The sequence below is a fragment of the Hyperoodon ampullatus genome, assembly GCF_949752795.1.
Source record: "Hyperoodon ampullatus genome assembly, chromosome: 13".
NCBI lineage: Eukaryota > Metazoa > Chordata > Mammalia > Artiodactyla > Ziphiidae > Hyperoodon > Hyperoodon ampullatus.
In genome coordinates this window covers 82,430,776-82,454,203 of record NC_136926.1, presented here as the reverse complement: position 1 = coordinate 82,454,203, position 23,428 = coordinate 82,430,776, and the positions used below count along the sequence as shown (strand labels likewise).

The 23,428-nt window shown below is 36.1% G+C and overlaps 1 protein-coding gene across 3 annotated transcripts in view; it reads left to right on the top strand.

Annotated features, from left to right (window-relative positions):
- RTTN (rotatin) overlaps window positions 1-23,428 on the top strand; it is a gene marked incomplete at its 5' end in the record, with an annotated part of 141,732 nt that overhangs the window by 33,491 nt on the left and 84,813 nt on the right. For 2 of the 3 annotated variants that reach the window (XM_079717941.1, XM_079717939.1), the window contains 13 exons: window positions 932-1,144; window positions 2,925-3,037; window positions 4,482-4,608; window positions 7,149-7,274; window positions 7,800-7,916; window positions 8,835-8,974; window positions 11,707-11,878; window positions 13,431-13,530; window positions 15,728-15,816; window positions 16,170-16,287; window positions 18,198-18,294; window positions 18,989-19,057; window positions 22,681-22,869. In XM_079717941.1, coding sequence (XP_079574067.1) covers window positions 932-1,144; window positions 2,925-3,037; window positions 4,482-4,608; window positions 7,149-7,274; window positions 7,800-7,916; window positions 8,835-8,974; window positions 11,707-11,878; window positions 13,431-13,530; window positions 15,728-15,816; window positions 16,170-16,287; window positions 18,198-18,294; window positions 18,989-19,057; window positions 22,681-22,869 — 1,670 coding nt within the window. Of the gene's footprint in view, window positions 1-931; window positions 1,145-2,924; window positions 3,038-4,481; window positions 4,609-7,148; window positions 7,275-7,796; window positions 7,917-8,834; window positions 8,975-11,706; window positions 11,879-13,430; window positions 13,531-15,727; window positions 15,817-16,169; window positions 16,288-18,197; window positions 18,295-18,988; window positions 19,058-22,680; window positions 22,870-23,428 lie in introns of all 3 variants that reach the window. The other variant, XM_079717940.1, reaches the window with a different exon arrangement.

Below are 23,428 nucleotides of genomic sequence, written 5' to 3'. Positions count from 1 at the left end.
TTAAAAAAAAACCAACAGTAATTCTAAAAAAAAAAAAAAAAAAGGCATTGTTTAGCAGATTTAGTTCTTAGACTTTCAGGCAGTTAATGATTATCCTTAAAATAGGTTATCCATGAAAAAATTATGACCAAACCTACTTTAATAAAGGCAGCATTTCAGCCATAGTAGTGAACCCTGCCAAATGGTTTTCTCTGAACATTGAATTTTCAGGCCTTTTCATTTTATTAATTGATGCCTAAAATCCTATTGCAAAGCTAGAATCATTAAAAGAAACAAAATCTAGCAAAGGGTTTTTTTAGTCTTAAATCAATTGATTTAAGTTATAAAACATACACTATTTCATTTGGCCCCTTGATTTTATACTAATTAAAGGTCAGTCTTTTGTGAGTGTTCTAGAACTATTTTAAATATGTTGAATTTCTCCTTTCCCCTCTAAAACACAAACAAAACCAAATAAAAATTAATTTTTGTTCAAATCAGTCTATAGCTGTACTTGATTTAGTGTTATTCAATTCAATATGTAGTTAATAAGCCCTGGGCTTCAGGGGTTTATTGCATTTTTCTGGAGATTTGTGTGCACCTGCATGAAAAACTTAGAGAAAAAGGCCTGGTACCTTCAGTTCAGTGGCAGAGGCATAAACGAGGTATGGGCCCAGAGGGAGAGCAGTTCTGGGTGTTGATGTGGGGAAGAGGAGGTATCCTGAATCCTAGGCTTTGGGAAGGAGTTGAAATTTGGACTTGGGATATTTTGGGCAGAGAAAAATTGCAGTGAACCTAGGTGTAGATAAATGATGTGTTGGGGAATAGAATTTTCTTTGGAAAAGCATAGACTTTGTGATAGAGAATTACTAAAAAAGTTGAACTACATTAATATTATAGTTTACTATATTTATCTAAAAATGGTTAAATTTTTTTTTTTTAATTTATCAAGGCAAGCCACTTTTTACCAGAGCCTATGTCAGCAGCATTATTTCTAGTTTCTTTGGACATGCCTGTTTCTTTGGAATATCCAAATATTCATGAAGCTGTTGTGGCCTATTTGGAACAGCTGAATTCTGAAAACTACAGTATTTATAAACGAACTGCAGAGGCTGTTTATTCACTTGAGTGTACCTGTAACTTCCTGTCTGATGTTGGGAAGGAGGTAAAAAGTTTTGTTAATATCTCTTTAAAATTCCTTTGATAAAATATTTAGAAAATTTAACCTATAGTTTTCAAATTGATGGACATTTAACAATTGAATTCTTAGGGGTGGGATCCATTATTACTGAATGGCCCAATTATAAGATTAAAGTAAGGGTATAATTTATATAAAAGTAAAATGAAGATTTAGATTAATGAATGGTATATATTCATGAGACCAATGGTTTTTAAAAAACAATAATTATTATCAATATCTTTATTAGTGAGTTCCTCTCTGAAGTGGCTTTCTGTGGGTGAACAGAGTGACAATTGACGTAAACAGAATTATAAGGGCCATTTTAGTGCTTATTTGTAGACACATTTTTTCCCTTAGTATTTGTAGACACATTTTTTCCCTTAGTATTTCCCTTAATATTTAGTGCTTATTTGTAGACACATTTTTTCCCTTAGACACATTTCCCTTAGTATTCCCTTAGTATTTGTAGACACATTTTTTCCCTTAGTATTTGTAGACACATTTTTTCCCTTAGTATTTCCCTTAATATTTAGTGCTTATTTGTAGACACATTTTTTCCCTTAGACACATTTCCCTTAGTATTCCCTTAGTATTTGTAGACACATTTTTTCCCTTAGACACATTTCCCTTAGTATTCCCTTAGTATTTGTAGACACATTTTTTCCCTTAGTATTTCCCTTAGTATTCCCTTAGTATTTCCCTTAGTATATATGTGTCTTAGTAGACACATATTTTCCCTTAGTAAACAGAATTATAAGGGCCATTTTAGTGCTTATTTGTAGACACATTTTTTCCCTTAGTATTTCCCTTATGTGTAGACACATTATTTCCCATAGTATCCCTTAGTATTTTTCCCTTAGTATTTTCCCTTAGTATTTTTCCCTTAGTATTTCCCTTTATTTAATAAAAAGTCAGGCTCTTTCTGTGCATAAATATTTATTTATGCACAGAAAGAGCCTGACTTTTTATTAAATAAAGCCATGAACTAGATTGTAAGGTAGTTGGATGACTTTCGATACCATGTTATAGCAATAATTATGTATTTGTTATTTATCCCTTTTAGGACATTATTTAGTATATTATCAATTAAAGGGTTAATGAGTCTTAAAATAGACATTGACTACAATAGTTGCTTGCTGTTTGAAAATACCAAAATGGGCCCTGAAGATCTTGAAAAATTAGGAGCAAAATTTTATTCCGTTTGGCCCCTACAGTGGAGTTTTTTTGAACTTCATATTTTAAATTTTCCTTATTTACCCACTATTGTTTATTTTTATTTTCTTTTCCCCACATCTTTATGCCACTGTATCTTGTCTCCTCCATGATAGAATTTTGAACTGCCTTTTAGTTGAATTATTTCTGTGGCATTCTGCATGGTCAGTTAATCTCACAGGTATTGATCACCCCCTATTTTCCCTAGAACCAGTCAGGATGTTAGAAGTGGGAGGTGGATCTTAAAATACATGAGTCCTGCCTTGAGCTGCAGTTAGTAGAGGGTTAAGGCCACAAGTGAGCAGTCAAAGAAGCATGCCACTCAGAGGTAAATAATATGAAGTCTTAAGTGGCGTTGAGTTAGGCATGTTCCCCACATTTCTCCTCCTAGGCTGACGTTTTTGGTTTGCTTGTTGAGCAGGTTGACTTAAGCAAATGTGAACAGTCTCAGGGCCTGTGGATGATCTAATTTCTTGAAGCTGCTTTGTTAGCTGTTGAGAATTTTATTGTACATGACCTTGACATTTACTGTTCCATTCTCTTCTTTTTTTAGGGAGAGAAGAATCTCTTAGAATTAGTGGAGCTGGCAGACCAAGCCTTACATAGCTTTTCCTATCATCAGCATTTCCCCCTAATAAAGGAAATCATCTGCATTTGTTCAAAGATGTAATATTTTCTTTCTTAATATGATTATATTATTATAGGTTTTGTGTGTGTGTGTGTGTGTGTGTGTGTGTGTGTGTAAGTTTAGGAGCAATGAAAATGAAATGTCTTAAATCTGTTATTTTTTAGTTTAAATTGCTTTTATATGTTTTGACTTTTAAACTGTATATGTATAGTAGCATTAGGACAGTTAACTGTTTTATTCAAGAGTAAGCTTTAAAAATGTCATGCCTGTAATCAACATGGATTATCCTTGGATTTTTATACATTTGTTTTGGTGTCTTTCCAAGCAGGTATTCAAGCACATTTGTTTATTTATCTTTAACATTTTAATTAATAACTTGAATTGAGGATTTTTTAAATGTAAATTTCATTATTCCTACCTTTTATATGGATTTTTGGAAAGCATCATGCATTGGTTAATTTATTTGGGGGACATTGGAACAGATTTTTCTTTAAAACTTAGTATTTTCATTGCTTTTGGAAAGAGTAAATTCCATGGTGATAAATATCCATTAAATATGGGATTTATTTTTCTTTCTATCTATCTATCTATCAATCTATCAGTCATCTCACATAATTACCTTTTTTTTGTGGTGAGAACATTGAAGATCTACTCTCTTAACACATATCAAGTATACAGTACAGCATTATTAACCATAGTCACCAGAACTACCTATCCTGCATAACTGAAACTTTGTACCCTTTGACCAACATCTCTGCATTTCCTCCAGCTCCTGGCAACCACCAATTCTACTCTCTGCTTCTGAGAGTTTGACTTTTTTAGATTCCACATATAAGTCAGATCATGCAGTATTTGTTTTTCTGTACCCTGACTTATGCCACTTAGCATGTCCTTCAGCTTCATCCATATTGTCACAAATGATAAGATTTCCTTCTTTTTTAAGGCTGAATAATATTCCATTATATATATATTATATATATATATATAATATATATATATATACACACACATACACATACATACCACATTTTAAAAAATCCATTCATCTATCAACTGACACATTGTTTTCATGTATTGGCTATTGTGAATAATTCTGGAACGAATATGGGAGTACATATATCTCTTTGAGGTACTGATTTCATTTTCTTTGGTTACATACCTAAAAGTGGAATTGCTGGGTCATATGGTAGTTCTGTTTTTAGTTTTTTGAGGAACCTCCATACTGTTTTTCATAATGGTTGTACCATTTTACATTCTAAATATAGGTTTCTAAAGACATTTTGTTTTTTTGTATTCTTTAAGAGAGAATATTCCCTGCCTTGAAACAAGTAAATGCTTGAGTAAATATTAATTCTGGGTTAGTTAAACAAGATCTCAGTTGTAGGAACTGGAGTAGGAAGAAACCCCTTTCTCTGTGCTTTTCAGTCTCATGTTTAGTACCTTACTTGCCTTAGATGTCTTGGATGTTTACCTTTTTCCCAGCTGGAAATCTGCACAGGCCAGTCCATTATTACAAGGAGAAAGTCAGAAGGTGTTTCTACGTATGTTGTCTCACCCTTTGCTACAAGTGAAAGTGAAAACTTACCACTGTTGTCTGGAAATTGTTAAGGTAGGTTTTTTTGATTTTGATTTTTTGGGGGAACATTAACAGTGGATTTTCTGATTATAACTCCAAAATTAAATTACTTGACCTTTTGGATATAAATAAGAGTTATTACCATAAAAATAGATGGTAGTTATTAGTCAACTCTAAGAAATTTATACTATTGAATTCCCTTAGTAGGTATAGCAACTGAATTGCCTTATTAGCAGTTTTAATAAGAATTACATTTATGTTGTGTTATTTAATGATGGAAAAATTGTAAGGAAAAGTTGACTTCTATCAAGTATTCAAAGGTGATTTCTATGCTCAGGAAAAGTTTTAGGTTATTATGGCTTAAATTTTATAGTTTCAGATCTGTTTTCTTAGTAATATTCTTCTTTTCTTTCTTTTGAAACAAATATTTCCTGCGTTTTTAAATTATAAAATATTTCAACATAGAATAGTACATAAATATTAACTATTTCAATATTGAAAAGAACACTGTACATAGGACAGTATAGAAAAATATATATATTCCTGTGTACTTTTGAAAATGTCCTCTTGTATTCAATACTCTTATAAGTACTATCTAGATATAATGTTTACATTTTGCCATTTTTACTTATGATCCTTTTTTTTCAGAGGAATAAAAATATTAGTTATAACTGAAGCTTGTTTCTTTTCTCTTCCCCCTTTTTTTATGCCACCAAGATAACCACTCTTACAAAGTTTTTGTTGATCCTTCCCATGCATGTGTTTTATATATGCATATCTCTATAAATCATATACATTACTGTTTTTGTCTCTTTAAAAAAGTATATAATTTCATACTGTACACATGTTTTTGCTGCATGTTCTTTTCCTTTAATAGTAAGGTTTAAGATCTACCTAGTAGATTCATCTTAACTGCTCTTTACTTTGAGTATACTTTCTTCTATTTATTGATAAGTATTTAGGTTCAGTCTTTTTACTGAACTATGTTTTTCAGTATTTTCAGTGACAGTCTGTAACTGATAGTGCATGTGTTTGAAAATGTCTTGATTTCACCTTACTCTTGAATGATAGATTAGCTGGAATTATAGAATTCTATAGAATTATAGATTGACTGCCGTTTTTCCTTAGCGCTTTGCCAATACTGCTTTGCTCTTGTTAGGCTTTTATCATTGTTGAGAAGTCTGCTATCAGTTAAATGATAATTTCTTTGTATTTTTTTTCTTCTAGTTGCTTTTAAGATCTTTTCCTTAGCTCTGGAGTTCTGCAGTTTCATTACAATGTAACTTTGTATACACTTTTTTTTTAATGTATCTTTTTTAGCATGCTTCAGTTTGAAAACTCATGTCTGCCTTCACTTCTAGATAATTCTCAGTCATTATTGTTTCCCTTATCCTTGCTGTTCTCTCCAAGTGGAACTCTCATTAGATCATGTTAGATCTTCTTATTTTACCCTTTGTGTCATTTAAGCCCTCTTTTATATTTTATCTTTTTTTGTTTTGTTTGGATAGAATTCCTCAGTACTGTCATTCAGTACACTAATTCTTTGCTCAATGATGTCTAATTTGCTTTTTTAAAATTGTGGTAAAATACACATAACATAAAATTTACTATTTTAACCATTTTTAGGTTTTTGGTGGCATTAAGTGCATTCACATTGTGCAATCATCAACATTATCCATCTCTAGAACTTTTTCATCTTCCTAAATTGAAACTCTGTACCCATTAAAAAATAACTCTCTATTCCTCCAACCCCCCCAGATCCTGGCAACCATCATTCTACTTTCTGAATTTGACTGTTCTAGGTACCTCATACTTGTGGAATCATGTAATTGTCTTTTTTGTGTCTGGTTTATATCACTTAGCATCCATGTTTAGTATATATCAGAGTTGCATTCCTTTTTAAGGATGAATAATATTCTGTTGTATATATACCACACTTTATTACCCATTCATGTGTTAGTGGGCATTTGGGTTGTTTCCACCTTTTGGCTACTGTGAACAATGCTTCAGGTATACAGATATACCTGCTTGAGTTTCTGCTTTCAGTTTTTTTTGGGTGCATATCCAGAGTGGAATTTGTGCTAATTTTGTCAAAGAGATGATACAGAGTCATTACTTATATTCAGGTGCATCACTGTATTGACAAGAAAAATCCCACATATATGTTGTCCTCCCCCTCACCGAGAAATTTAAGTCTGTTTTGATTTGAATTTTCTCTTTGTCAAACCTCAGTAAGCAAAATGCAAACACCTTAGGATAAGTTTATGGTGTTGGTTATTTCCTTTATGTCTGTTACTATGAACAACTTTAAAAGATTATGGTTGTCTCAGCAGTTTGGTTATTTAATTTGTCAACACCACCACTCTTGTTGGCTGAAAGAAATATAATAGGTATCTCATGCAAACTCAAAAACTGTTAGTTAAGAGAATCTTTTTTTGTCTTCTACCAGTTAAAAGAAAAGTTTCAGTGACATAAGTACTAAAATTGGATTTGAATTATAAACAGAAGAAAGAGGAATGCTTTGGAAAAATCACTGTCACTAATTTTTAAAAACTTTTTTTATTATTTTGCAGGAATGTTTAGGTGTCCATAATGTCAGTAAACCTGTGTCTTCCCTTTGTAATGGAATCCATTTTCTACTTCACCCAAAAGTTCTGTATGAAATCTCTGCGTTTGGTATTCAAGAGCCCAAAAATGAGGTATGGCATGTTAGAAGGAAGTACAAAAGACTACTCTGATTCTTTAGATACTCAGCTAAATCAAGATAATATTCTAATGTCACAAGGTAGTATGAGAAACTAAAAAGAAACTTGTCTTTGATGTATGGGTTCAGTTAAGTTGTTGTTTAACTAAAAAGAAATGTTAAAAAAAAATGAGGCTCAAAATACAGGACATACTTGTTCTCAGAGAATTCAGATCAAACTGTTAACTTAAGTTTTTCATGTAAGATCTAGGAATGATGCAGTAGTTGTAATAAGCAGAGTATTTCCTTAAGGAACATTGTTAGTCAATGGAAAAATATACTTTAAAGGTTAAAAAAAAAAGGAAATCATTAAGGGGGAAGGACTGGTTGAGAATAGAATGTAAGATGATGCTGTGGAAATAGGAATGTTTGAAGGAAGAGATGCTAATTACCTTTCCAGATTTTATGAAATATTACAGGTATGTAAGATGACTTAACGGGCCACCTCCTCTTGGATTGTTTCCCCTGTATTGTTGAGCAGGTGAATGCCACTGCCAAGGCCATCCTGATACATCTGCTGCAGGGGCGACTGAGGATGACAGCACTGACCTGGAACAAGTTTATCGAGTCTCTGTGTCCTGTCATCCCAGTGCTACAGGTACTCTGTGCTCACCCGCTTACGCTACCATTTCTCTTTGGCGAGTGTGATTGATTTAAGCGCACGCAAGCAGTAGAACCATCATGCTGTGAGAGAAATGAAGTGAAGCCACGAAGGCGCTGTGGATAAGGGAACAGGAAGTGGGCGGCTGTCTTGTTTCTGGCAGAAGGTTAAAGCAGGCTAGCGAATTTGTCTATGTACACCGGGTGGGAGGTTAAGAAGTGAGGCGCAGGCATTTAGCATTGACTGTGAAAAATAGAGCTCAGCCTTATAGAAAGGCTTTTAGGCAAAGCTAACAGTGCTTTCTAAAAAGACTTTATGTAATGAAACTGGCTTCATGAATTCTATCTGTGCATGTATGGATTAGCCTGATACTTTGATTAATGAGCTCTTAGAAACAAAGCTTTTTTAGCAGTCCTTCTGGGCTTAGGTAAAGGAGGGAGGGAAGTGCAGGGCCTTCCCTCCCTTGCATGAGAAGGTGGAGATGGGAAACACCATCACAGGAACAGTCCTCGTAGAAGAGAGAGCCCGGGCCTCAGGCCCTGCCGCTTGCACAGCTCAGTTCCTTGCAGGCGCACTGGCAGCACTCCACCCTTGTGGTGAGGGGACAGGTCTGGAGATCTGGGAGGGGCCGCATCTGGGGGCAGCGCCACTACTAGGATCTTGGAAAGTAGGAAAATTAGCAAGTGTCGGGAAGGTTGGCACATTTTCCTCAAGTTCTCCAGTATTATTTTTTAAATACAGTTGTATGTAGGCTTCTTACCTCATGTAGGTTATTTTGAAAAGTCATATTCAACTGAATTGAAAGAAATTTGTGAGTTGCCTGACAGGTCAACACAATTCTTATTTCAAGTTAAAAAATTAAGCAGTATGTGCATACAATCAAATGGTCATTTTTCTTTTTATGAAATCTTTTAGGGCTATGCTGACACAGAGGATCCTTTGGGTAACTGCATTCTCCTCCTAAGCAAAGCGAGTTCTGAGGCTGGTGAAGGGATTCTCCCCTGTACCACGTGGTTAAAGTCCATACTACGGCTCCTGCTGGTGAAAAAGCCATCGTAAGTACAGCAGAGTACTGAACGTGAAAGATGAACGGGAATGTTCTAGGAAAGGGTAGTAATTGTATCAAACAGTATAGAACCAAAGGAGGTAAAGGAAAGTGGTTCTCTTACTAGACAGAGACGGGGAGCTAATGGCTGAAACTACTTCGGTGAAGGTCTTTGGGACACTTTCTAAGACGCTCTGTCCATCCTCCAGCGTTGCTGTCAGATCAGCCTATGTTACGTCATTGCTGCCCTCAGTGCTGTTCATAGTGCTGCTGCGGGCAGGGTGGAGAGCCGTGGAGAGAAACAGATTGCAAAAACCATGGGGCATTCGCATTGTCTTCTCTCGTTAGAAATTGTTAGTCTCCTGGAGTGCAACTTTTCTAATTAAATACTTGTTCTGAAAATTAAAGTTTTTCATGAAAGTGTAGTGGACCAGTTGCCTCACACACCAGGGTATGCATGTATTTTAATCTTGTTTAGCTTGTCCTCTTATTTGGGAAACTGAAAAAGTGTCCTTTCCTCTACCATTAGTGTAAGTGTCATTTTAACTAAAAGAAAAGAAGGAGAGAAAGATTGTCTTCCTTCCCTCTCTGTCAGTGCAACATGAATCTTGTGTTACTCTCTTTAGGTAACAGTGGTTAGATTTTTCTCTCACTGAGAATAGAAAAAAATCTTAGAGTAAAGATGGATAAGCAGTGATGGAGAGAAAGTGTCGGTTGAAAAGACTAGGAGAAACAGACAGATGTTCTTTTGACAATGGATAATTTTGTTTTCCCCATACTTACATCAGGATAATGCAGTGGCTTATTTATAAACAGATGATCAGACTAAAAATTAAGGAAGTAGGTGAAATAAACTAAAATGTTAAGAGAATGGAAGGAGGAAAGTCAGAGGGGATTGTAAGGGCTCATGCATTGTACAGAGAGGAGAGTTGTGGGTGATGCAGGAAGCAGAGGGGCAGATGGGGTGAGTGTGTTTGTGCTCCTCGGGGATTGGCTTCTGCAAATGTTCCCGTTGACCCTGGGCAGTGTTTTTATTAATGTGCTAGTGTAGTATTCCCTACCCCAAATTTGGTGATGTAACACAATAGGTGTATATTTTTGGTTCGCCTTTGGGGGCCCAAAGTCTCCAGGTAAACAAAAACACTCTTATCAGGCAGGACATTCTAAGGGCTTAGAGATCCCCTCCCAGGAGCCAAGGGCAAGGCCAGACCTCTCTTTAGGTAAGGTAATTCTCAATTACACAGAACTTAAAGCAGTCTAAATTGCATATTTGTTTTCATCATTTGACTAGTTGTACCCCATCTCACCAGACCATAAACTTCATTAGGCAGGAACCCCATCCATTGGCTAATCTTTACATCCTCAGAACTTCATTGAGTACCTTGGGCATAAATATGCTCAAAATGTATTTGCTGAAAGAAATAAGTATAGAGAAATAATCGCACCATGGTGCTCATGCTAAACCTACAAAAAAGGCTAAATTTATCTACCAGAGGAGGAGATGCATTAAAAACATGCTTTACATATCCCACTCTATGCTTTTGCCTGGGGGTGGTGGCTGTCTCTCCACTGATGACCCGAGATGTTAATACAGAGAGTGCTGGCACAAAGCAAGGGCATCGTGTGGGTGTCTGGCTGTTCTGAGCTTTCATGAGGTCACAGCAGATGGGAGAGGGAGGTTTGCCTGACTCCCACACCATCTTGGAGTAAATATTTGCCCTTCAAAGATGATATCAATTAGTAATACAGTAAATTCCCACTTTCTCTAGATTTGGTAAGCGCTTGAGAACCGTGGTGGGCAGTGGAACCTAGCAGCACACAACACAGACATGACGCAGCCCTTCCAGAATTGGGCATGTAATTGAGAAGAGAGATCTTACCAGTTATACTTTATTATTAATTGTAATACAGTGAGATCAGTGTTATGATGGGGGACTTCAGGGGGACAGGACACAGCCTTTGCTGTGGTAGGGATGCCCCGCGAGTGTGCAGGTTTTAATCATAGTCTCACAAGTAGAACCTAAAACCTGGAACTTGTATTACTGCTTAAAATTTGCCCAGTGTCCACGTAGTTCCAGAACCTGTCTCCGTAACTCATTGCTGTGCGTCCACTCAATGGTTTTTCTATTTTTCCATTTCATTGTCTCGTGCATGCAGTATTTAACCTTTTCTTGAAATCTTCTACCTCCCCACTCAGTGCTCAACCGACCTTGATGCTAATCCATTCCAGATAAAATAGAATTTTGATGGGAACCAAAAGTATTTGTATTTTCATATCTGAGGGGATCTATTTCACCCCCAATATCTCGCTTTAGCTGTTAGTATGATGACTCTCCTGGAGGTTCGACCTGTTGTTTGGGCTCTGCTCATGTGATAGTTCTTATGATTGAGATACATCACTGGCCTTGGAGTCAGGAGCTAGGCTCTTCCCTTTGCAGACCGACTCGCTGGAGCTGAGGTGATGCTGACAGTGAAGTTCGCAGTCTCAGTGAGTCTGCACCGTCACTTGTAATTATTGATTATTCTTTATTTCTGCTGCTTATTCATAACTGTAAAATGCAGGAATAACTGTGGTTATACACTAAGTATTTTAATAGAAAAGGTAAAATGTCATCAGTAATGTCAGTATAAGCATAGCTAATTATTATGTTGATTGGTAATAATCCTTTGTGTTACGGGCCTTTCTAATTTCTATACATTTGTATATTACAAAATGTTGACTTAAAGACTTTGTTTCTTCAGGGTCCGGGTGCTGGCATTAAAGCTTTTAGCAAGTCACCTTACAAGGGAAGAGGGGGCAGATACCAAGCGCCCTTCAATCGATGCCAGAATTCTCTCCAGAGTTACTAATTTATTTATTGTGAAAAAGCCTATTGAACTCAAATTGGATGACAGAAGAGAACTGATTATTAAGGTGATCATAACTTTCAAGTTTATTTATTCATAACTGTGTGGTTATTTGATATATTTTATGTTACATTTTTCAATTTGTGTTATGTACAGGAGAGGGAGAGAAATGGTGGCTTCACCTGTGGTTTTTCCTGCCTAGTGTGAAGTTGTGTCCTGGCTTTTTCTGGCTCCTGGATACATTTATTTATTGAACAAATATTTCTTGAGTGCCTCCTATATGCCAGCCATCGTGTCCCTTTTCATTCAGAATATACGCTGGAAATGCAAATTAATTTGAATAGTATCTTAAATACAACATAAGGTAATCTAGTGGAAAGAAATTCTCTGATGACTCTTAAAAACAAACATCACTGACATAAAATTGTTCTTCTTTTTCTTCTGTTGGAAATTGCCTGTAATACTAAAAAAGAAAATATTATGATGATAAAAGTTTTCAGCCTCTTCATTACAGGAAAAATAATATAGAAGGCAAGGGTAATTTCTTTTAAATGTTACAGTGGTTCTGAGATTTTTTTTGTTAATCTCTTTTCTAAATCTTTGGCTTTTTCCCCCCTCTTAAGAGGTGTAGCCTTCATCTCCCTGTCTGTCCAGAACTGCACCCAAATCATCGCAGACTGATATAGGATCAGATAAAGGAAGCTGTCCGTTACCTTCATTGCTTCATTTCTGTGTTTTGTAGCTTCTCCTGTGACTCCAAGTGTGCAGTCTGGCAGTTTTCTTTAAGTTTGGACCAGCCCCTGAGGCCTGTGGTAGAGCCACATGCAACACAATGGATTTTTTAAAACAGGGAAACACATTCAGTGTTCTTCTAACCTAAGTGTTCGGGGCCGTCTGATGGCCCTGGCAGGAGGATTGGAGAACCTTCCATGGGCCTCACACCAGGTCCTGTTGGGGAATTCCTGCGTACTGAACCACTGGCATCACTACTGTGCCCTGTGTGTCGCGTGGAGGAAGGTGGAGTGGGGTTCTAGAACTCTCTTTCCTGAGTCCACATGAGGGCTGCAGGTGGCAGTGGGGGGCAGAAAGGAGGGGTGTGCTCTTGGTCCTTTTCTCCCCCCCTTTCCTGTTGTGTTTTGCCTCCTCAGACTGTCCCGGCAGAAAGTGACAGTCAGGGGCTGCTGTTGGGGGGCTTGGTCAGAGTGCTGGGCAGCAAGCCCCAGAGAGCTGTCTGCTTCAGGGTCCCTAAGGGGGGAAGTGGAGAGGGCCAAGGGAATTCCAGCTGGCGGCTTCGGGGAGCAGCAGAGAAATCCCAAGTCACGTGTTGGGGGTTGCTGTTCTCAGGGTAGCCTGGAACTACCTGTAGTGATGCTGTGTAACTTGGATGGTTAATGGGTCATGAATGGCTTCCTAGCGGAAATGTACGTTAAGAGGAGAGGCTTATTTGACATGGTGGATCTTTGTTTTAGATCCTAACTCCCTCTCTGACCTAGCACATCATTGTTGCAAATGTAAATATATCAGTTACTTAAATAAGTTGGCCTTCGAGCTTTTGTTTTTATAACTGTAGACTTTTACTGGAGAATTGGAAGTAGATGAAAAAAAATTTTTTTTTTCAGTTGGAGACTGTTGAAAAGGTATATGACATCTTTATCTCAGACGATATTGATCTTATTTTGAGAAAGTCAGCCGCAGAACAGTTAGCTGTGATTATGCAAGGTAATGTCTTTTTTTTTTTTTTTTACATCTTTATTGGAGTATAATTGCTTTACAATGGTGTGTTAGTTTCCGCTTTATAACAAAGTGAATCAGTTATACATATACATCTGTTCCCATATCCCTTCCCTCTTGCGCCTCCCTCCCCCCACCCTCCCTATCAAGGCAATATCTTTTAAGGAAAATGCTGCTGAGAATGGAATTTTAGATTGCTGTGTGTAGTAATACTGGGGGTTGGCAAACTATGGTTTGTAGGCCAGTCTGGCCTGTGGCCTGTTTTTCTTTTGCAGCCTTCAAGTTAAGAATGGTTTTTACATTTTTAACAAAGAATATGAGACAAAGGCCATATGCGGCCAGCAAAGCCCAACACATTTACTATCTAGTTCCTTAAAGAAAAAGTTTGCTGACCCCTGGTCTAGATTATTGTTGTTTGACCTGTGGAATGTCATTTGATAAAATTATCTTTCTTCTGAAATGTTGATATAATTCTAACAGTAAATTGCTTGTTCCTTTCTTAGTCTACCTAGTATATGATATTTCAGTTTGTTCCATCTTGCTTAGAGAAATCAATCAAATTGTACTTTGTGGGTAGGTAAGATAAAAATAATGCACTGTAGCTATGTACTTTCTTTAAAAGTTTATTTTTAAAAACAACTAGTAAAATTTACTCTTAGCTTTGTTTGTAGTGTTGTTATTCTCTGAGTTTTTAATTTTTTCCTATATGTGATGTATGTAATTTATCTTTAAAGTTTGAGAGAAGTAATTTTGCATTTACATAAAAATATTTTTTTTAACTTGGAAGGTGGGGTATGATGGATATTCCCATCCTGACATTAGTGGAAACTGGGATGAGAGAGTAATTTGAAAGATCATATTCAACATATTTGTGCTTTTAATAACAATAATAGAGACTACAGAAAATAAGGCTCAAGCAAATGTGGAGAGCCTTGGCTAAGAAGAGTAAAGAAAATTTTAGAGGGTATTCTTTTGGTGTTGTTTAACATTTCAAAAATAAAGCTTATAATTTTGGTATGCACTATATTGGAGGGTAGTGGAAACTAACCTTTTTAAAGTGGCAGCTAAAGGTAGTTACAGTGAAAGCTACAAATTAAATATCAACTTTATATTTGTGCGTCTTTCTCACTGAGAATACAGGAGTACAAACTAAGAAAATTTGTCTGCAAGTTATGAAATACTTGTCACTAATCTATAAGCAACTAGAGTTTTTGGTGCTAGTGATATCTAGTACGTGTGTGTGTGTGTGTGTGTGTGTGTGTGTGTGTCTTAGTCTGTTTCGCCTGCTATAATAGAATACAATAGACTGGGTGGCTTATAAACAACAGAAATTTATTCTCACAGTTCTGGAGGCTGGAAGTCCAAGATTAAGGCGCCGCAGATTCAGTGTCTGGTGAGGGCCTGCTTCTTGGTTCATAGGTGGCTGTCTTCTCCCTGTGTCCTCGCATGGAGAAGGGGCAACAAAGCTCTCCTCTTTTTATAAGGACATGGATCTCATTCAGGAGGGCTCCACCCTCATGACCTCATCACCTCCCAAAGGCCCCACCTCCACGTACAACCGCACTGGGGATTAGGTTTCAAACATGTGAGTTCTGTGGGGACACAAACATTTAGACTGTGGCAGTGTACACCCACACACCCACATGTATATGTTTATTAAAAAAGAGGTTATATTCTCTAGAAATATGTAGAGTATGTTACAGACCCTTTCTTTTATATTTGCTATTAACAGTTTGAGGTTAACGATCTTGTATTAATATTGATAGAAAAATGCAAGTCATATTTACACATTAGCTTGTGGAGAATTCTAAACATTTTGAGATGATGGATTTGGAAAAGAGAAGAAATGTCCATGAAAGAACATAAAATAATTCTCCATGTACAAATAAAAGTGTTCATTTGTATACTTAAAATTCTAGTCCTTTTCAGAATCTGAGCTAGTTCATTTAATTATTCTTCTTAAATAGTTTTTTTTTATATTACAGAAGTAAGATGTGCTTGTTACTTAAAAGTTTTCAAATTGTTCAGATGTGTATAAAGTAAAAAGTTTAAAGTGTCATCCTCTAATTTTCAACACTAGGTATAATTATTTTTAAAAGTTTGAAAGTTGTGTGGATGTCTGTTCTATTTTTAAAACTACAGAAAATGTTCTTTAACTTTTAGTAACTTTTTTTTTGGTCTACAGATATTAAAATGCATGCTGTGGTGAAAAAATTATGCTTAACTGACAAGATAATTGAGTATTTAAATAAATGTGTGAGTCCGGATGGTGAGGTAAGACATATTTTACAGATTGGTTTTTTTATCAATTAAATTTGAAATGAATTCAACTGGATTTGGATGAGTACTTGGAGTTTCAGTCTTGAGTAACATCCACTACCTTGTTCATTTTTTTTTTAATTTCGAAAAGTGAGGTCTCTTAAGGAAAACCTTAAAATTTCTATTAGATGTATAAGCAGAAGTATATACAAAACGTACTTTCAGTGGAAAATCTTAATATTTGCATTTTAGTTTCACACAATTTTGATGAAAAAGCATGACATTTAGAATAAGACGATGTTATAGTATATTTTATCTCACCTTAGAATTGATAAAAATAAATAACTGTGTTTTCCCCTGCTGGCCAGGTAGTAGAGTGTCTAGTACAGCCAAGCCTCACGCTCCTGAGGAAGGTTCTCTGTGCTGACCCAGTCCTGCGTGTTTCCCTCTCCCAACAACCTTCTGTCTTGACCCTGCTGTTCAGAGGTAAATAAAATACATTCTGACAGTAATGAGAGCAGTCTTCAGCTTTAACTGTTTATTCTTTAACTGTAGGTAACATTTACTTTCCGCTTTACTAACACAATAACAAAGTTTATTAGTGAATATGCCACTGAAAAAACCCATCGCAGTGGAAAATGTTTAACACTTTTGTGGGAATTTTCTTAAAATCCTGTTACAGAGTAGACCTTAGGGCTGAGAAGGGCTGAAGCCTCTGATCGCTCTCTGCACCTTGATGTCTCTGTCGTTTGGTGCTCAGATGGTCAGTTCTTACCTGTAGAGAGAGAGAGTGCTGCAGCTGCTGTCACTATTGCCTCTTTCCACTGTCTGTTTCCTCATTCTTGTTTTGTTTGTGCCTTTGTATCTGACGCTTTGCTGTTATAACTGATTATGTCCTTAAACTGGCATTCAGAGTGTATAGACTCAACTTGCGGGGAGTGGGAACTAGACCATCCTGAATGACTCTGAGCATTAACTTATTACATTTTCTAAAGTGTAATTTTTTTTAACCTTTTTCAGTTTGGTTGTAATTGAGTAATGTATTTAGGTGGGAAAATTCCATGTTATTTTTTTCTCTTTTTTTCTCTTCTTTTCTGACTGTTCTCAGTAGAGAGCTTGGTAACATTCTGTGCTATTTTCTTTCCTAGAAATGTAGGCCATTGCTTTTAAATATTCTACAAGAGACATCTTGATCAAATGTCTCAATATGCCTAGGCTTGTCAGTTATCAGGCATGTAAGAGATTAATGATATTTATGTTCAAAATATTATGAGCCATTTTATTTTAGCATTTTCTTCTCTTCTAATGGCTTCTGCTTGCCAAGTGAATAGGACACAGTTTAAGTAACATTGATAAAGGTTCAAACCAGGTAAAGTTCTAAAGAGAGTCAGTGTGTTCGGCTTCATAAATTTTGAATAGTGTGTAAAATTTTATAAGTTTTTTTATAGATTGATGTGGAAGAGTAGCAGGTATGGATCTCTAGTTTTCTTTTGTCTTGTTAATAATTGTCTTCCTGTTAACCTCATTCGGTAGAATTTAGTTCCTAGTTTATCTTTTCATTTATAATTTTTTTTTAAGATGTTGGGGGTAGGAGTTTATTAATTAATTAATTTATTTTTGCTGTGTTGGGTCTTCGTTTCTGTAGGAGGGCTTTCTCTAGTTGTGGCAAGCGGGGGCCACCCTTCACCGCGGTGTGCGGGCCTCTCACTATCGCAGCCTCTCTTGTTGCGGAGCACAGGCTCCAGATGCACAGGCTCAGTAGTTGTTGCTCACGGGCCCAGCTGCTCCGCAGCATGTGGGATCCTCCCAGACCAGGGCTCGAACCCGTGTCCCCTGCATTAGCAGGCAGACTCTCAACCACTGCGCCACCAGGGAAGCCCCCATTTATAATTTTGATTTAAATTATTCAAGCCATCAATTAATTAGGAGCACCTCCTAGATTCAAAGGCATTTTCTAAGGCAACATAATCTGTACCCTTTTAATACTTTTCGATCTCATTGATGTTTCCAAAAATTACTTAAGTGAGCCTGAAAATGAATTGTAATATCTCTCATTAATGAATTTAGGGCAAAGTTAGTTTTTTAACTAGGTACTCAACAAGGAAAATTAATTCCTCAGCAAACATTTATTGAGTGCATACTATGTGCTAGGCCAGTAGTGTCTGTATCCTCCAAACCTACCAGATCAGAAACTCTGTTTTAACAAGCCCTGCAGAGATTTGCATAGATTTGAAGGTTGAGAGCCACTGTTTTAATGATGTCAGTTTATCTAGGTTAACATCGCATTTCTCTGAGAATGGCATCTCTTCTTTTCGAGTTAAGATATTTTAAATTTGAAGTTCATTCTTTCTAGAGGTAAAAATATTTTATAAAGTTATGCTTCTTTTTATTTACAGTTTCCTTGATATTTCATGAAGATTGTACCGTCGTGACTGAAGTTGGAGCATTATTTTGTCTTCTGTTATTTGATGAAGTATCAAGAATGGATATGTGGTGAGCTATAAGAGTTTTAAAAGGTTTTTACTCTGAATTGTCTGTCTGAGTTTCTGATGCAGTCTTATAGCAGTGCGTGGAAATTTCTGACTTAGGAAGCTTATGCTTTCTATGGTAGATATACATGGTATGATTTTTGGTTTGAGTAGCAGTATTATGCATATTGGCTCAAAAAGTCACCCTGAACTTTTATTGTTGAACATTACTAAGTACAAAATTTGCTAACTACTATAGTGAGTTTTATCATTAATATGTTTTTGGTATATACAAAATTTGCTAACTACTATAGTGAGTTTTATCATTAATATGTTTTTGGTATATACTCTCAATTTTTTGTGTTTTTTCTTTAATATTTAATTTTAATAAAACCTTGCAGAAGATGTTTAGGATGTAATATCTGATTAACACTGACCCTGAGCAGGATCAGTGGGAGGGAGACACAGAGGCCACCTGCCAGTACAGCGTCTGCATTGTATGGGTCATTTATTATATGGACTTCTTAAAGAAAAGCATAATTTGCTCTTCAAAAGCAAATCTGGGTAGTAGCACCATGTTATAACTATACTAAATGATAGAACCAAATGCAACTCTTGATTTGAGTTTCAGTCAAGGAAGCGAAGCAAGTTGTGTTTCTTAGACAAAACGATGGTCTGCTCAGTTGTTTCTTTCCTTTTGTGTTTCTTTTGTGAAATAGGTCTGATAATCTTTCCAATAAACCTTCTTCACCATCAGTCTTCAGTTTGCCTGTTTCAGTTTCTAGAAGGTAAAGAATTTATTTCTTTGATTTTCTCAAAGATAAAATACTGTTACAGAAAGGGAAATCAAAATCTATGATTTGTTAAAGTTTTCATCTAGCGTTTCATCACATGACTTGTAATGCTTTAATCTTTCCTTCATGGTGGTGCTTCTGAAAGTTCAGTAAATGTACGTCCCTGTCACCAAGTTTTTATTTTGATATTGTTCAAGTCTACACAAAACTTGAAAGAACTATATAGTGAATACTTGCATACCCTTCAGCCGAGATTCAGCGACTGTTAACACATGGGTCTGCTTTTCTGTCTTTCTCTCTCTCTCTCAATACATTTATTTATTTTTATGTAATCTTTTTCCCCAACCCATTTAGATATAAGTTTCAGACATAATTTTACTTCCCTCCCAATTATTCCGGCATGTACCTCCTTAAATTAAGGACATTATCCTACATAACCACTGTACCATGAATGGTCACATCTAAGAAAATTAAAAATAATTCTGTAACATGATCCAGTTTCTCCAATTATATCCCAAATATCTTCTGTAGATTTTTTTTTTAAATGCAGGATCCAGTCAAGGTCATGAATTGCATTTGGTTTTCATGTCTCTCTAGACTTTTTAAAAAGTAAATTGTTTTCATTGAAGTATAAGATACATAAAGTTTACAAATCCTGAATTTTTCCAGATAAATACACCCATGTATCTAACACGTAGATTAAGGTACAAAATACCACTAGCATGCCAGAAACCACTTTTGTCCTTCCTTATTACCTTCCAGCACCCACAAAGATAATTCTATTTTCATTTCTGTTATTATACATTGTTCTTGAATTTTATAAAGTACATTCTTAAATTTGCCTTCTTTTGCTCAACTTGGGGAGATTTGTCCGTGTCATTGCATGAAGCAGTATTTGATTTATTTTCATTTTTGTGTAGTATTCTGTGTAAGAATATACAGCTGTGTAGTTACCATTCTATCACTGATGGACATTTGGTTTGTTTTCTGTTTGGGGCTCTTATGAATAATGACGGCTAAGAATATTCTTGAACACATATGGATCAGAGGATGTTTATATGTTTAGCTTTAGTAGATGCCACCAAGCAGTATTCCAGAGTGGTGTCCTGGTTTACATTCCTGCAGCAGTGTAGTGGTCCCAGATGCTGCACACCCTCTCCAGCTCTTGGTATTGACATCACCCCCTATCCTTTTATATACATATATATGTGAATGAATGTTCATAACAGCTTTATGTATAGTAACCAAAAGCTTGAAACATCTCAAATGTCCAACAGCAAGGAGAATTGATAAATGAACTGTGCTATACTCACACAGTGAAACACTATACAACGTTTAAAAACTACTTTTCACACAACAACATGAGTCTCATAGACATAGGGCTTATGACATAATCATAGACATAATGTGAAAACAGCCACAAAAGAGTATATACTGTATATTCCATTTATTTAAAGTTCACCAACAAAGTTGATCTCTGGTGAGAGAAATCAGAATAGGTAACAATAATAGGTACCTCTTGGAGGAGGGCTAGGGGAGTAATTGACAAGAAAAGGGAAAAAAGAAACTTTGAGGGGATGGAAATGTTCTGTGTTTTATTCTGGGTGGTGGTTACACAAATGAACACATATATAAAAATTCATCAGGCTGTACACTTAAAATCTGTGTATTTTAAAGGTAAGAAAATTATATCTTAATAAAACTGATTAATTTTAAAATAACATTTTATAGCTTGCTAGATATTATTACATGTAGTATAATCATTTCCACTGCTGTATTATACTCTTGTTAGACGATACCACAGATTATTCATTCTCCTCTCATGGGGTATTTGGGTTGATTCTGGGTTTTTGCTCCTGTATACATCCCTGTAAACATTATTGTATGTATCTCCTGGGATATGTGTCCAACAGTTCCTCTTGGATATATCCTTAGGAATGAAATTCTTTAGTTGTAAACATCACATTCTTTATGGTCTTTAGGTTTGGCTAAATAATAAAACACACGCGACAGTAGGTCATACTTGAAATGTGATTACCTGTGTGGGTGCTGGGGGCTCTCTTGGCATAGGAGGCCCACGTCCCAATAGAAAATGTGATCTCTAGGAAGCATGCCATGGGCATAACGTCCAGGCCCCCGCAAGGCACATCATGTATGAGAGCCACAGCATTCAGGGATACTCAGAGCTGTGGCTTCCCACTGTACATTTACACACAGGTATGGGTTGTTTCCACACCTCCCAGTCCAGATGCAGGGAGTGATTGTCACCATAAGCAAAGTGGTTTAGTAAAATTGTTGACATTCCATATCTATTTGGTTGTCCTGGGGAGAAGGGTCAGAGAGTTACCTCAAGATCAGGGTTGTCCATAGAGAAGAAATGTCAACAGTAATTTCTTTACACATAGTAAAAATTGTCCACGTGGTGGATGTGTAGTGGTTTCTCAAACTGGTCATGATGTAATACCCTTTGCTTTTTATTATTTTCTTCCTTCTATGTTCTTCAGGTGTAATTTGCAGTACATTTTATAACTTATTAAACGCTTGACCATTGATTGACAGCCTTAACTCTTTTCATTTAGTGCAAGTCCTTTCAAGGAGGCTCTTGTGTCCTTGACATGGCTTCACAAGCCGTTTAGTACATTCTTGCTTTCTGGCATGAAGAGATGTCCACGGTTCACCGTTGATTTCCGTATTTCAGACCTAGCATTAGCCATTTCTCTAAGGAGCCCTGATTACTTCTAAGGAAAATTCCAATTTTTAAAATTTATTATCTTTTTAAAAATTATTCAGCTTCATTTATATACAGAACTCTACCTTAGCCTCTTTTTTTTGAGATGCATGAAATGAAAAAGCACACTAAATTTCCCCTTAAAAATCCTGCCCAATTGTGTTTCTCTAATATTAGTTACAAATACGTGAATTAGGGGTTTGGGATATGTTTTATAAGCAAAATTATTCTTTAACATTTGAGATGCTAGGCATTGCAGTCCTGCTAAACACTATTAAATTAACATTAACTAGTTTAAGAGATGCTGCTATTGAATCTTTTCTTAGATCTAAAAATATTTCTGGGTTCTTTTGGTGACACACAGTGACTGAGTTTATTGATGGTGCAACTGTGTTCTCAAGTGAAAATAGTAAGTTGTGATTCTGTCACTTAGTGACCCCTGTGAACATAAGCAATTCATTTAGTGTCTTTAAGACTCATTTTGATCATCTGTAAAATGGATTTCATGGTGCCATGCCATGTAACTGTGAATGAAAGGTAGATAACGTACAGTGTGTAGCATAAAGTAGACATTTGTGTTTCAACTGAACACCTTGTGTGTGTGTGTGGTTCACTGTAGCCAAGGGGCGTCAGTCATCTCTGCAAACAACCCTAATACAACACAGAGTATGGTAAGTCCTCAGGAAAGAAGTTTAATCAGGTGTTTTTGAAAGTTTAGAGGATGGCAAAAGAATCAAGCATGGTAACTGTTCAAAACTGGGACCACGAGAGAGATCTTTGTATTGCTGTAGAATGGGAGGCGTAGAACTAGCCCTCGTTTGTGGCTCATTCTTTTGAGTAGCATTTAAGAATTTGAAAGTATGTAATTATTTTTATACATTTTCTTTAGGTATCATCTACCAGTACATGTACTTGGCCACCATGCTGTGAGTCCTTACTCCATAGTTTTGCCATTATCTGCTGATTGTTTGGCCTTGAAGCCGGTCTCAGATATGCTGCGAATAGCTTGGAACCTATCATGGTATCATGGGAGTGATAATCTGTTGAAGCAAATGAACTCTGAAACTAAAATCCAAGAGTAAGCTGTTACATGTCGTAGAAAAGCATTCACATCTACCTAATTATGATTAATTAGCTAGGCCTTATTTTTCGTTTAGGTCAAGTAGCTTTCTTACTTTTTATCGTCTGACCCTGCTTTCTCACTGAAGATTATAATTTTTACTTTGTTTTAAAGATTACCTATCGTTCATTACTTTTTAAAAACTATCACACAAAGAAATTTAAATTAAAAAGCATTGTGCTCTATGTTGTTTTGGAGATTATATAAAGTTTGGTTAGTTAACAGATGTAATTCACTAGGAAGAGTGCCCTGGGTTAGGGTAGAAGCTTGGTAAATACATGTGTGAATTTGGTTATCGTCACTGGGGTGATGACGATGATGATGACTTTTAAATACCTCAGTATTCTGATCTGTCAGTACTTTCTCATTTGAATGCAAATTATATTTCTGTAAGCAGGAGAATGTCAATATAAACATCCTCATGCTAGTGTGAAACCCTAATATTGACAGATACACATCAGATTTTCTTTTGGCCGTGAGTCACCCTTAAATTAAAAGGAAACAAAACAGAATTTGG